The sequence below is a fragment of the Hypanus sabinus genome, chromosome 6 (assembly GCF_030144855.1).
Source record: "Hypanus sabinus isolate sHypSab1 chromosome 6, sHypSab1.hap1, whole genome shotgun sequence".
Classification (NCBI taxonomy): domain Eukaryota; kingdom Metazoa; phylum Chordata; class Chondrichthyes; order Myliobatiformes; family Dasyatidae; genus Hypanus; species Hypanus sabinus.
Window position 1 is genome coordinate 53,760,668 of NC_082711.1, and position 13,079 is coordinate 53,773,746.

At 45.0% G+C, this 13,079-nt stretch overlaps 1 protein-coding gene across 3 annotated transcripts in view; it reads right to left on the reverse strand.

Moving 5' to 3' along the window:
- Window positions 1-13,079, reverse strand: part of malrd1 (MAM and LDL receptor class A domain containing 1) — a 430,000-nt gene that overhangs the window by 71,911 nt on the left and 345,010 nt on the right. For all 3 annotated transcript variants that reach the window (XM_059972137.1, XM_059972136.1, XM_059972138.1), the window contains one exon: window positions 2,185-2,313. In XM_059972137.1, coding sequence (XP_059828120.1) covers window positions 2,185-2,313 — 129 coding nt within the window. The remainder of the gene's footprint in view (window positions 1-2,184; window positions 2,314-13,079) is intronic.

A 13,079-nucleotide genomic window follows, 5' to 3' on the forward strand; every position in this document is an offset into this window, starting at 1 on the left:
AGAGTAGGGTGACATTTATTATTTTCTAGTCCTCCAGAACCATGCCAGAACCAATTGATTCTTGAAAGATCATTATTCATATCTCTATAATCTATTCAGCAACCTCTTTCAGAGCACTGGGTATATACCATCTGGTCCAAATGACTTAGCTACCTTCAGACCTTTCAGTTTCCCAAGAACCTTCTCCACAGTAAAGGCAACTTCTTTCACCTCTGCCCCCTGACATCCAACATACTGCTAGTGTCTTCTACAGTGAGGATTGATGCAAAATATTTATTTAGTTCATCCACCATTTTGTTGTCCCCCATTACTATCTCTCCAGCATCATTTTCCAACAGTCTGATATCCTTGCTTCTCTTTTACACTTCATATAACTGAAGAAACTTTTGGTATCCACTTTAATATTATTGGTTAGCGTACCTTCAAATTCCATTTTTTCCTTCTTTATGACGTTTTTAGTTGCCTTCTGTTGGTTTTTAAAAAGCATCCCAAACCTCTAACTTCCACTAATTATTGCTGTATTGTATGCCCTCTGTGTAGTTTTAATGTTGGCTTTGATTTCTCCTGTCAGTCACAGATGTGTCATCCTGCCTTTAGAATACACGTACCAGTTTGCAATATATATATACACTGCAGCTTCTGAATCTGACCTTAGCTTTTCCTTCTCAAATTGCAGGGTGAATTCTATCATATTATGAACACTGGCCCCTTAGTGTTCCTTTACCTTAAGGTCTCTAATCCATTCCAGTTCATTGCATAGTACGCAATCCAGAATAGCTGATCCTCTTGCGGGCTCAACCACAAGCTTCTCTAAAAAGCCATCTCATAGGCATTCTAGAAATTCCCTCTCTTGGGATCTGGCACCAGTCCGATCTCCCAATCTATCTAAATATTGAAATCCCCCATGAATATTGTAACATTGCCCTTTTGACATGCATCTTCTATCTCCCATTGTAATTTGAAGACCATATCTTTACAGCTCCCATCAGGGACTTTTCACCCTTGCAGTCCTTAGCTCAACCTGCAGTGAGTCAAGACCTTCTGATCCTATGTCAACTCAGTCTAATGATTTGATTTCATTTTTTACCAACAGAGTCATGCCACACTCTCTGCCTACCTGCCTGTGCTTTTGATATATTGCCCTATCTATCCTTGGACATTAAGCGCCCAACTGTAATTTTCTTTCAGCCATGATTCTGTGATGCTAACAACATCATACATACCAATCTATAATTGTGCGACAAGTTCATCTACCTGATTTATATACTGTGTGCATTCAAATATAAAACCTTCAGTCCTGTATTCACCCTTTTCAATTTTGTCCGCTTTTTACGTTGCTACTCATCCCATTGACTGCAATTTTGTCCTATCATCAGCCTCTCCTTGCTAGCAGTCTGTTTATAAGCCAGCTACCTCATCCTCAGCCCTGTCACTCTGGTTGCCATCCCCGTGCCAAATTAGTTTAAACCCTCCTGAACATCTTCAACAAACTTGCCCACAAGGATATTGGTCAGGTGTAACCCATCCCTTTTGTACAGTAACCTTCCCATACCTTCCCCAGAAGAGATCCCAATGATCCAGAAATCTGAACCTCTGCCCTCTGCAGCAGTTCCTTAGTCACGCATTCATCTGCCAATTCATCTTACTCTTACCCTCACTGGAATCTGGCAGTCAACAATCCTGAGATCATGACCCTGGAGTTACTGTTCTTCAGCACCCTAAAATCTCTCTTCAGGATCTCCTCACCCTTCCCACTTATGTCATTGGTGTTAATATGTTCTAAGACTTCTGGCTGCTCATTCTCCTCCTTTAGAATGCCGTGAACCCCAACCGAGATGACCCTGATCCTCCAGGTATCGCTATCGCACCCATGGGATCTTGGCTCTGCTTCCCTGACCATGGAATCCCCTATCAGCACTGCAATCCTCTTCACCTCTCTTCTCTTCTGTGCCTCAGCACCAGTCTCCTCAATGGCAGAGACCCGTAACTGTGGCTCCCACTGGAAGGTCATCCTCCTCAAAGGTATCCGAAGTGATATACTTACTGAGACCAAGGGGAAAGATCATTGAAGGCTAAAGGAGAAAAAGGAAGCCATTTGTGCCCAGACTTGAAGCTTTCGCTCTTGACCCGGGTTTGAAAATGAATTGGAAATGCAATTAATCGTTTGAATTTAAACCTACTTACAACAGTCAGATTCATCGGATCCATCTTCACAGTCCAATTTGTAATCGCAGACCAGGTCAGACTCGATGCATTTGCCATTTTGACAAATGTAATCAGTGGCACCTGGGCAAATGCCCAGTAAACCTTTATCTGAAACATAAAGTAATTAAGAATAGGGTTCACTAACTTCAAATGCACCTGCAAGTTATTCCTAAATCTTTATTGTCCTCTCTTAAACTGGACATAGATGAACGTTACCCGAAGAAATTGAATTTCCTAGTAGTTAAATAGATGAAATGAAAGGTTGAGAGGGAGTTGTTCACTGGGGACTGTTCTGAGAATGTCCTGCAGAAGTAACAAGATTCAAGATTAAAAATTCAACTTTATTTCCAGTACAGAAGTGTAGGGGAGAATTAAGAAATTGTTACTCTGAACCCAATGCAGGACCAGAAAACAAAACACGATAAAGAACACTATCATAAAAATCATAATAAATATAAGCACAAAAGATAGTTTACATACATAGATTTATTGCATGTCCATAAAGTGACACAGGGCACAGAGTATTTGCATGTAGGAACATTCTGAAAAGGGGTGGCTTGGTGGATGGAGGTGTTGATCAGCCTTACTGCTTAGGGAAAATAACTGCTTTTGGCTCAGGTGGTTTTAGTATAGATGCTATGCTACCTCCACCCTGACGGGAGCGGGACAAACATTCCATGAGCAGGGTGGGTGGAATCCTTTGTGATGTTGCTGGCCTTTCTTCAGCACCTTTCTTTATATATTAGATTAGATTAGATTCAATTTTATTGTCATTGTGCCGAGTACAGATACAAAGCCAAATGAAATGCAGTTAGCATCTAACCAGAAATGCAAAAAAATAGTGTTATTTACAAAATAACTGCAAATAAAAAGTAAGTTCTACAGCACACAAATATAAATGTACTGAGACAGTACAATATGGATGCAATACTGCTTCGCGCTGTGATGTGAGGTTCAGCAGGGTCACAGCCTCAGGGAAGAAACTCTTCCTGTGCCTGCTGGTGTGGGAGCGGAGGCTCCTGTAGCGCTTACTGGATGGGAGGAGAATAAAAAGTCCATGGTTAGGGTGAGATACATCCTTGATAATGCTTTTCGCCCTGCCCAGGCAGCGTTTATGGTAGATGTTCTCAATTGTGGGCAATTGGGTGCTGATAATCCACTGAGAAGTTTTCACCACACACTGGAGTGTTTTGCAGTCCAATACAGGACAATTGCCATACCACACTGAGATGCAGTTGGTGAGTATGCTCTCAATGGTACAACGGTAAAAGTCCGTCAGTATCCTGGGACAGAGGTGAGCTTTCTTGATGCTCTGCAGAAAATACAGGCACTCTGTGCCTTTTTGATCAGGATGGAGGAGTTCAGGGATCAGGTGAGATCTTTGGAAATGTGGACACCAAGGAATTTGAAGCTTGATACACGCTCCACTACAGCTCTGTTAATGTAGATGGGGACATGAGTGTGGCTCCTAGCATGCCTGAAGTCCACAATGATCTCCTTGGTCTTCTGGGTGTTAAGGGCCAGGTTGTTAACGGCACACCACGTGGCCAGGTGCTGGACCTTGTCCCTGTAGGCCGTCTTGTCAACCCCTCTGATCAGGCCAATCACCGTGGTGTTGTCTGCAAACTTGATTATGGAGTTAGAACCATGTACAGGAACGCAGTCATAGGTGAAAAGGGAGTACAGAAGAGGGCTCAGCACACAGACTTGAGGCATGCTGGTGTTCAGGGTAAGAGTGGAGGAGGAGAGGTTGTCTAACTTAACAGATTGGGGTCTGTTAGTCAGAAAGTCCAAGGTCCAATTGCAGAGGGATGAGCTGATACCAAGCTGGCGAAGTTTGGCGATCAGCTTGGAGGGAGTCACAGTTCTGAATGCCAAACTAAAGTCAATGAACAACATTCTGACATTAAGAGTTTGGGCTGTCCAGGTGGGTCAGGGCAGAGTGAAGTGCCATGGAGATGGCATCCTCTGTTGACCTGTTGATGCGATAGGCAAATTGATGGGGGTCCAGGGTACTGGGCAGACAGGATTTCAGATGTGATAGAACCAGACTCTCAAAGCACTTTGCAATAATGGGGGTGAGTGCAACTGGGCAGAAGTCATTCAGGCCTGTGGGAATGGAATGCTTTGGCACTGGCACGATGATAGCGATCTTGAAGCTTGTGGGGACAACTGCCTGGGCTAGGGACAGATTGAAAATGTCCGTGAAGACCCCGGCCAACTGCCCTGCACACAGACTCTGAGCACACGGCCAGGTATTCCATCTGGACCAGCTGCCTTCCGTACATTCACCCTGCTCGGGGTGGCACAAACATCGGAGGTGGAAAGTGAGAGAGGCAATTCACCAGGTGTGAGATCCGCTTTGAGGGTGACCTCCTTGTTCTCTTGGTCAAAGCGAGTGTAGAAGTAATTGAGCTCATCAGGGAGGGAAGCAGAGCTGGGAGGGGGCACAGTGCTAGGTGGTTTGAAGGGTGCCGATGACGGTGGGTAAGATGGTGCCAGTAATGCTTCGGGCAGTTTTAACTGCTTGCGGTAGAGCCTCCCTGTCCACTGTGGTGCAGTTTCCGCACCATGCAGTGATGCAGCATGTTAGGGCGCTCTCTACTGTGTATCTGTAGAAGGACAGGATGATAGATGTGCAGCGACCAGCTCTCTTCAGAAAGTAGAGGCATTGGGGAGCTTCCTTGATTGAGTAGGATGTGTTCTGGGACTATGAGAGGTTGTGTGAGATGTCCGCTCCCAGGAGTTTGAAACGCCTCACTGATCTGTAGCAGTTTCCTATATGTGTCTGGACAAAGTGTACTATGAAGGGACCATATGTAAATGTCTGGAATATCGTGCAGGATGCATGTCTGTGAATTGAGGCTCAAAGGTCAAAGTCCTATGTTAGTTCATATAGTATTACAATAGTATGGGGAGGGTATTTTAATTCTGGGACTCTCAAAGAGTGAAGTCAACTGTAGAACTTCCAATTGTCTCCTTCTGTACTGAGTTAAACACCACATCAATCTCCCAAGGTCTGCTGAAAACCAAAAAATCCTCCCTTCTTCCTTGAGTTTTGAAGCCATATATAATTCCAATGGAAATATTTTAATAAGCAAGACCCCCAGGTTGACTGGCATTCCAGCTCTATCAAAATTACAGGGCTCAAGTGGGAAGGACAATTACACCTTTTATCTTGTATATTTACAGATGGATAGACCGGGAAATTGTTCCCTGTGCAATAACCTCATTGCTTTTCACTCGTCTGCGGTACAAATTAAATTTTGATTTTTACTATTGATAACACCTAAGCAAAGTGGTTATTAATATTTGTTTTTGCTGATGTAGCCATAAAGTATGAACAATCTTTATTCAGAGTAGGGAATTGGGGCTACATATTAGGATCCTGTCTCATTTCTAGCTTCTTGCCTATATTTGGAGCAATATGTCCTCTGGAGCACAATACTGCCATTGCTTATTAACAAAGAGAATATTGTGAAAAGGTTCTTACTCTGCACCACAACTCAATCCTTCAAACTCTTATCAAGAGATACGATTAAAGAATCTAGGGGTGCAACTATGCACATAAACCCAGGTCAACATCATGAATTCCAGTATATAACTTACAGAAAGGCAGAGGAGTTGTTTCAAATGATTATTCTCCACTTAACAATCCCAATGTAAACTTTCAGATTATTAAACTTGTTTTTTCCCCCAGTACGATAATCAGGTTTAAATTTTTGAAAGATGTTGTGCTCATTTTGGAGGTACTGAACACATGGATATTACGAAATAAGTGCGTTTTTTCTTCAATCTTGGTAATTAGTTTATTGCTGTCACATGTACCAAGATAATGTAAAAATCATTTGCATGCCATCTAGACAGATTATTCCATCCCAAGTATATCGAGGTAGTATCAATGAAAAATATAGTACTGCAGTTAGAGAGAAAGTAAGTGCAGTACAGATAGAGAAATGATGTCAATAGTCATGACATGGTAGAATGAGAGATCAAAAGTCATCTTTATCATGTGAGATGTCTGTTCAAGAGTCTTATGAAATCTGTTGCAGATGCTGAGATCACTCAAAAACCGAAGGAGCTGAGGATGTGGTATTCAATAGAAATGAAACTAAAGCCCAATTTTAACATTAATGTAATGTACTCATGAAGTGTCTCTCCCCAAAATGTTAACTGCTCATTCCATTCCATAGATACTGCCCAACCTGCTAAATTCCTCCAGCATTTTGTGTCTGTTGCTCAAGATTTCCAGCAACTACAGAATCTGTTGTGTTTATGGAATGCTACGAAATCTGGCTTGTAACCGTATGCATATTTTTTGCTTAGTAGAAGGTTTGGCACCACTGATGTTAAGAAGATCAGTCTAACATTAACTCTTTATTACATTGAGATTATCCAAATCCTTGTGATAACTTTTATTCCTAAAAACTGATTTACCAGAATCTGTAAAACCTCTTCAGAAAATTCCCTCAATAGTTCAGGTTCTTTAGGTAAGTAAGGATAGAAACTAGGAGATGCTGTCCACAGTAATCCAGGACCATACAAGCTGATTCCAAGCAAAAAGGAGTAGAAAAAAAAAGTGGCAATTACCATCAAATCAATTTAATGTCAGTGGTGGGAAAGACTGATGAAACAAAATAATTGAGAAATTTAATAGCTCATTAGAAAAGCATGGGTACAAGTTTGTGGCCAATCATGTTTGATTAACTTGTGTGAGATTCTTTTGATGAGGTAACACCATGAAAAAGAGTAGGGTTATTGAAGTTTGTTAATGAACTTAAAAAAAACAATTGATTAAATCTTGCATAATAGCCTCATTTTGTCAAACTTGAGACCACAGTGGGTAACTGACTGAAGGATAGAAAATAGAGGGGTGTAGAGAATACTGTTTTGTTCAAATGGGAAAGAGATACACAGTGTTGCTTTCTGTATCACCTAATCCATCTGTATGTGACTGAATGGGTGATCTGTCTGTTATTGTGCTTGTCGCAGTAAAAAAAGTAGTTGAGATAAATGAGCTCTTCTCATCTGTCGTCATGGACTGAATGCTCGTCCCATCGGTGTCAGGAGTGGGATTAGAAATTGATGGTAAAATTGAGGATTTACAAAGTTGGACGGAGCACTTTAAGACCAAGGGAATAAGTTCAGGGACAGAGTGGTATGTCTCGCTGCACCCTCCGGACCGAGATCACGAAGACAGGACCTGGGCCTGGAAACCAAATATTGTGCCTTCCCAGGGAATCCCGATGGGGCGAGGATGCACAACCCAGGGTACACAGCGGAGTGCAGCCATAGGAGGGAGTGCAAAGTGTCAGGCGCCACCAACCCCAATGGATAAAGTGGAGGAAAAATGAGTCCCAGTAATTAACACCAGTAGTTCCACCCGAAGCTTCCCGGAGCCAACGGAGCCAACCGCCTGGAGCCTTACCTGGCACAAGTCAAAGCTGCTGCCTGACACGATGGCTGGAGCCCCTCTAGGACGGTGGTGAACTTTGCTCTGGGGCAGGAGGGGGATGCCATATGAACCTTCCCTGACCTAACACCAGCAGAGCAGTGTGATTACAGGACCCTCAGCAGTGCTGGGGCGGTGTTTCAGGCAGAGGCCATTGGGGAAAGCAATGAGGGAAGAACAGGGCAGCAGGCAGCGTCGTGTGGGAGAAAGCCTGGAGGCATTTGCGGCAGATCTCTGCCACATGCTTGACATCACTACCCCCAGTTCCCTTCCATGACCGAAGAAGAGCTCGCCCTCCACGTCTTTGTAAAGGCATTGACTCCAGAGCACCTCCGGCAGCACATTCGCCTGGCATCACCATCATCACTGGCAGACGCAGGGAGGGCAGAAGCAATTTTAGCCCCGCAAGGCGTTCCAGCATTGTCCTACTGCCCCGCACGCAGCGAACCTGGGTAAAGTCACCGAGGTGGAGGAGGAGCCTGTGAGACAGGTCCGACCAGCACCGCACTGCATGCCAACCATCGCTATTACCCGTCCAGGTGCCCTCCCCACACGGACCAGCCATCCCATCCCCGATGGCAGTCCAGCAGGCTACAGTCACTGGCAACTGTGCAGTGATGAGAAGGAAGAGGTGGCTGCAGGCCAGCAGGCCAGAGAGGGGAGGAACACAGTGGAGCACAAGGTGTGGCTCGCAACACCTGGGACTCCAGCATCACCGGCCTGGACCCGCCATCCTGCTGGGGAGCCTGTGTGAATGTACTGGGGGCAACACTCTTCCTCAGCACTGCAGCTGTGGCTTTCCAGCAGGGCAGCGGGGTCAACAACAACCACCACAGGTCTCACGGAGGCCTGCCGCGGCCCACGCAACACAGCGGAACTGGGCCGGTGCTTCAGGTGGCAGCTGGCAACGAGGTCGCCGTGCAGCAGACAGGAGAGTGATCCCACGCTGGCCCGAGTGAGGGGATGACTGAGCATGGGACGACAGTCTGAGTTGGCAGAGGTCTCTGCCCTGGACCCAGCGACCAGAGCCCTATACTCTTAGTGGGTCATGCTGGCGGTGTGCCAGGGTTCCCGTTCTGGCAGTGGCAGTTTTCAGACGGTGACAGACTCCTCCTGCAGCTGGTGGTCCCCTGGGGTCTCTGCGCCACAGTGCTGCAGACGGAGCACGGGCTGGGGGAGCCGGCCATTTCGGAGTTGCAGGGACTCTGCAAGCTGCAGAGCTGCGTGAACACTTCTACTGGCCTGGGTACGGGCAGGACATGGAGATATCTGTGCTCTGCTGCGACGCTTGCACATCCCAGGAAGGGGCAGGCCACCTGTCTAGGGTGCCACTGCAGCAGTACATGGAGGGGGCCCCAGTATGGGTCTACTGCCCCACCCAGAGGAGGGGACTATCTCCCAAGCTTGGAAGGCACTGGAATGGGTCGACCGCGTCTCTGATGTGGTACACTGGATGCAGTTGCCTGAACATTGGAAGGCAGTCGTCCTGCTCCAGGAATCGTTGCCACCATATATGCCCTTGGCTACCACTGACCCAGCTAGTCTGAAGGAAGGAAGTGACACTCCGGGTGCCTTGCCTCTTGTCTCACCAAACATAGCTTCTACTGGTGGGGGGGGGGGGCGCTACAGACACCTCCCAGTACCCCAGGGTGGCAGTGTCAACCACCACTGGGTCTTTTGGGATTTTTTGTGGACTCGGGTTGCTGGGAATGGCTGTCTTCTAAATTAGGGGCAGTGTGGTGTTCCAGGGTCATGATCAACATCTCGCCCCAGCGTCCACAGCAGGCAGGGTTATTTATTTTTCTTGGTTTGAAATGCATTCATGGAATTATGGTGAGATGGTTAGGTTCAATTTCATTTCAACTTGGGTTATGCTGTTGTTTGCTTGTAGGTCACTCTGATTATGACTGGTGTGTAATAATTGCCATTTTTGTCTGTAGGTGACTGGGTTGGTTCCCAACAACTGTTGGCCCTCTGTCTGTTATTGTTCTTGTTACAATGAAAGCAGCTGTTGAGATAAATAAGCTCTTCTCATCCAATTTTGCTCACTCTCCATGATGTTCCCTCCCCTCTCCAGTGTGCTGGAGCTGTTCACTGTTCGATTGTTTGGTCAATTTAAATGCAAGCCCAGATAGACTGGAAAGACTGGCCATTGGGATCCAGGGCGAGAGGCAATTTTGCTTGTTCTTTGCAATGGACTCTGCTCTATCAGTATGGCGCTATGAAGACTGTCCCGGCTGTTGTGTTTTGTGCCTGCTAATACGATGAACTGATAAGTGAAGCTTTGGGCCTACACTGGGCTCCTCCGGAGTTAGGATCTGCAGACTCAATATTTGGTTCGGAATGTTGTGGTTCGCTTCAATTGTTTGTATGATTTGTGTTTTTTCTTTCTTGCATATCAGCTGTTGTTCTTTTATTTTTATTTTTACTCTTTAACTGGTTCGTTTGGGTTTCTGGCTTTGTGGTGACCTGTGTGCAAGCAAATCTCAAGTTTGTTTAATTTACAGTATACATTCTTTGATAATAAAGGTACTTTGTAGTTTGAACTTTGAACTTTGGCCACTCCTTTTTCTCTGGGTAGAGGAACTCATGAACAGGCTCACCTTTCACACTACTGTAAATGGGTGTTACCACTTAGCAAATTATTTATGAGGGATGATGGTAGGAGTAGCAGCACCTCCTGTCCCAGTTCAAATCCTCACTGGCAGGCCTACTGGTCATACCATGTCTTCTGGGCTTTCTCAGTGTTCTGGAGGTCAAGGCGGGCCTCCTCCCAGTACTGCTCCAGATAGTCCTTCATTTGCATGTTTGACTGAACCTCTCAACCAGATCGTCTGTTTCTGGGGGGTATGGAGCGGTTTTCAAAGCCGCGATTTCCAGCTCCTTATTCAGGTGAGCCGTCATTTGTAAGGTGAAGTTTGTTCTTTGATTAATAAGGATCTCCTCAGGAATACCCACGTGAGAAAAGAGCTGGACAAGGGCACTGATTAGCTTTAGTGTGGTAACTGAGCAAAGAGGAGATGCCTCAGGGTAGCATAGTAGGACCCCACTATTATGTATTGATACCCTGAACTGTTCTTCTCCAATGGGCCAACATTGCCCTTGGCAATGCAACTGAATGGTGTGGTGCTTATTGGCATAGAGGGCAGGAGTGCTCTGTCAGGTTTACAGACAGCACTGTTTTTTTGGTACTCGACATGTGTGCAATATGTTGCAGATCAGTTTACATAGAAGGTCAGAACAACCGACTACCTAATCTTAAGTTAGCTTTGTATCACTCAAGGTGCCCTGTCTATGTCATTGTGTGTGCCAGATAGAGTAGCAGTGGCCTGCAACTACTTGGCACTACCAAACTTGTTGATAAGAAGTCATCTTGGGACCCTTCTGTAGACTTTGGAGTTCCTTCCTAAAAGCATCTTCTCCCCTCTGCTGGGCAGAAAAGAAGACTGAACAGATTTTGCAGAGAGTTTTTGGAGGTGGTGCCACGCGAAGGCTCTTTTGCTTCTGGCCTGAGTTTGGCTCTGAGCTGAAATCGTTCCTATTTTGAAGTCTCTGCTGTTTCCCAGTCATCTGCTTCATCTTTAATCTCCAGGAGTTTCCTGACTTGGGACTGCACTCCACTCTTCCCTGAGCTGAACACACCACAATGCGACTGGTCACCTCATCACTACCACCAGATGTTAGATACATAGGTTATGACAAACGGAATAAGTGGAATGAAGTCACATTATTTATTAGGTGCACCAAAAATTAAACTTACAAAAATTAGCAAAAATAGTGAAAAGAAAACTCCAATATCTACAAAATGAAATCGATCAGAAAACACAATAATAGCTCCGTACCTGCCCAGTGAGAACTCCCAGTAGCCCCTATCTTTCCCTCACTGAGGGCAATGAGCTCCTTTCTATTCAGCACTGGGACATACAAGCTTTAATTATCAGCAGAGTTATCTTGAAACTACACATGAATTAGAATCTGAAGAACACCACAATGCAGTTCCAATCATATTACAAAATAAACAAAAGTATCTACCTTAAGACCATAAGTCCATAAGAAAGAGCAGCACAATTAGGCCACTTGGCCCATTGAGTCTACTCTGCCATTCAATCATGACTGATCCCTTTATCGCCTCCTCAGCTCCACTCCCCAGCCTTCTCCTCATAACCTTTGAGGCCATGTCCAATCAAGAACCTATCTATCTCTGCCTTAAATACAGCTAAGGACCTGACCTCCACTGCTGCCTGTGGTAACAAATTCCACAAATTCATCACCCTTTGACATTTGTCTACATCTCTGTTTTAAATAGATGCCCCTCTATCATGAGGCTGTGCCCTCTTGTTCTAGTCTCCCCAACTATGGGAAACATCCTTTCCACAATTAATCTGTCCAAGCCTTTCAACATTCGAAAGGTTTCAATGAGATCCCTCCCTCATCCTTCTAAAATTCAGCAAGTACAGACCCAGAGCCATCAAACATTTCTCATATGATAACCCTTTCATTCCCAGAATCACCCCTGTGAACCTCCAATGAATCCTCTCTGATGCCAACACAGCTTTTCTTAGATGAGGAACCCAAAACTGTAGACAATAGTCAAGACGAGGCCTCATCAGTGCCTTAGAAAGCCTCAGCATCACATCCCTGCTCTTGTATTCTAGTCCTCTTGAAATGAATGCTAACATTGCATTTGCCTTCCTCACCACCGACTCAACCTGCAATTAACCTTTAAGGTGTTCTGCACAAGGACTCCTAAGTCATGTTGCATCTCATATTTTTGGATTTTTTTCCCATTTAGAAAATAGTCTGCAAATTGCATTTCATTTGTCAATTTCTTGATCATTTTCCTAATCTGTCTAAGTCCTTCCACAGCCTGTGTTTCCTCATCCTTATCTGCCCCTTCACAAATCATTGTATCATCTGCAAACTTGGCCACAAAGCCCTCTACTCCATCACCTAAATCATTTAGAAACAGCATAAAATGAAGCAGTCCCAACACCAACTGCTGCAGAACACCACTAATCACAGGCAGCCAACCCAAAGAGGATCCTCTTCTTCCCACTTGCTGCCTCCTACCAATCAGCCATTGCTCTAACTATGCCAGTAACCTTTCTGTAATACCATGGGCTCCAAACTTGGTCAAAAGTGTTCTGAAAGATGAAATATACAACATCCTCTGCATCATCTTCATCTATCCTATTTGTAATCTCCTCAAAGAATTCCAGCAGGTTCATCAGGCAAGATTTTTCCTGAAGGAAACCATGCTGACTTTGTCCAATCTTGTCCTGTGTCACCAAGTACTCCATCACCTCATCCTTAACAATTGACTCCAACATCTTCCCAGCCAGTGAGGTCAGGCTAACTGGTCTATAATTTTCTTTCTGCTACCTTCCTCATTTCTTAATGCATGGAGTGACATTTACAATTT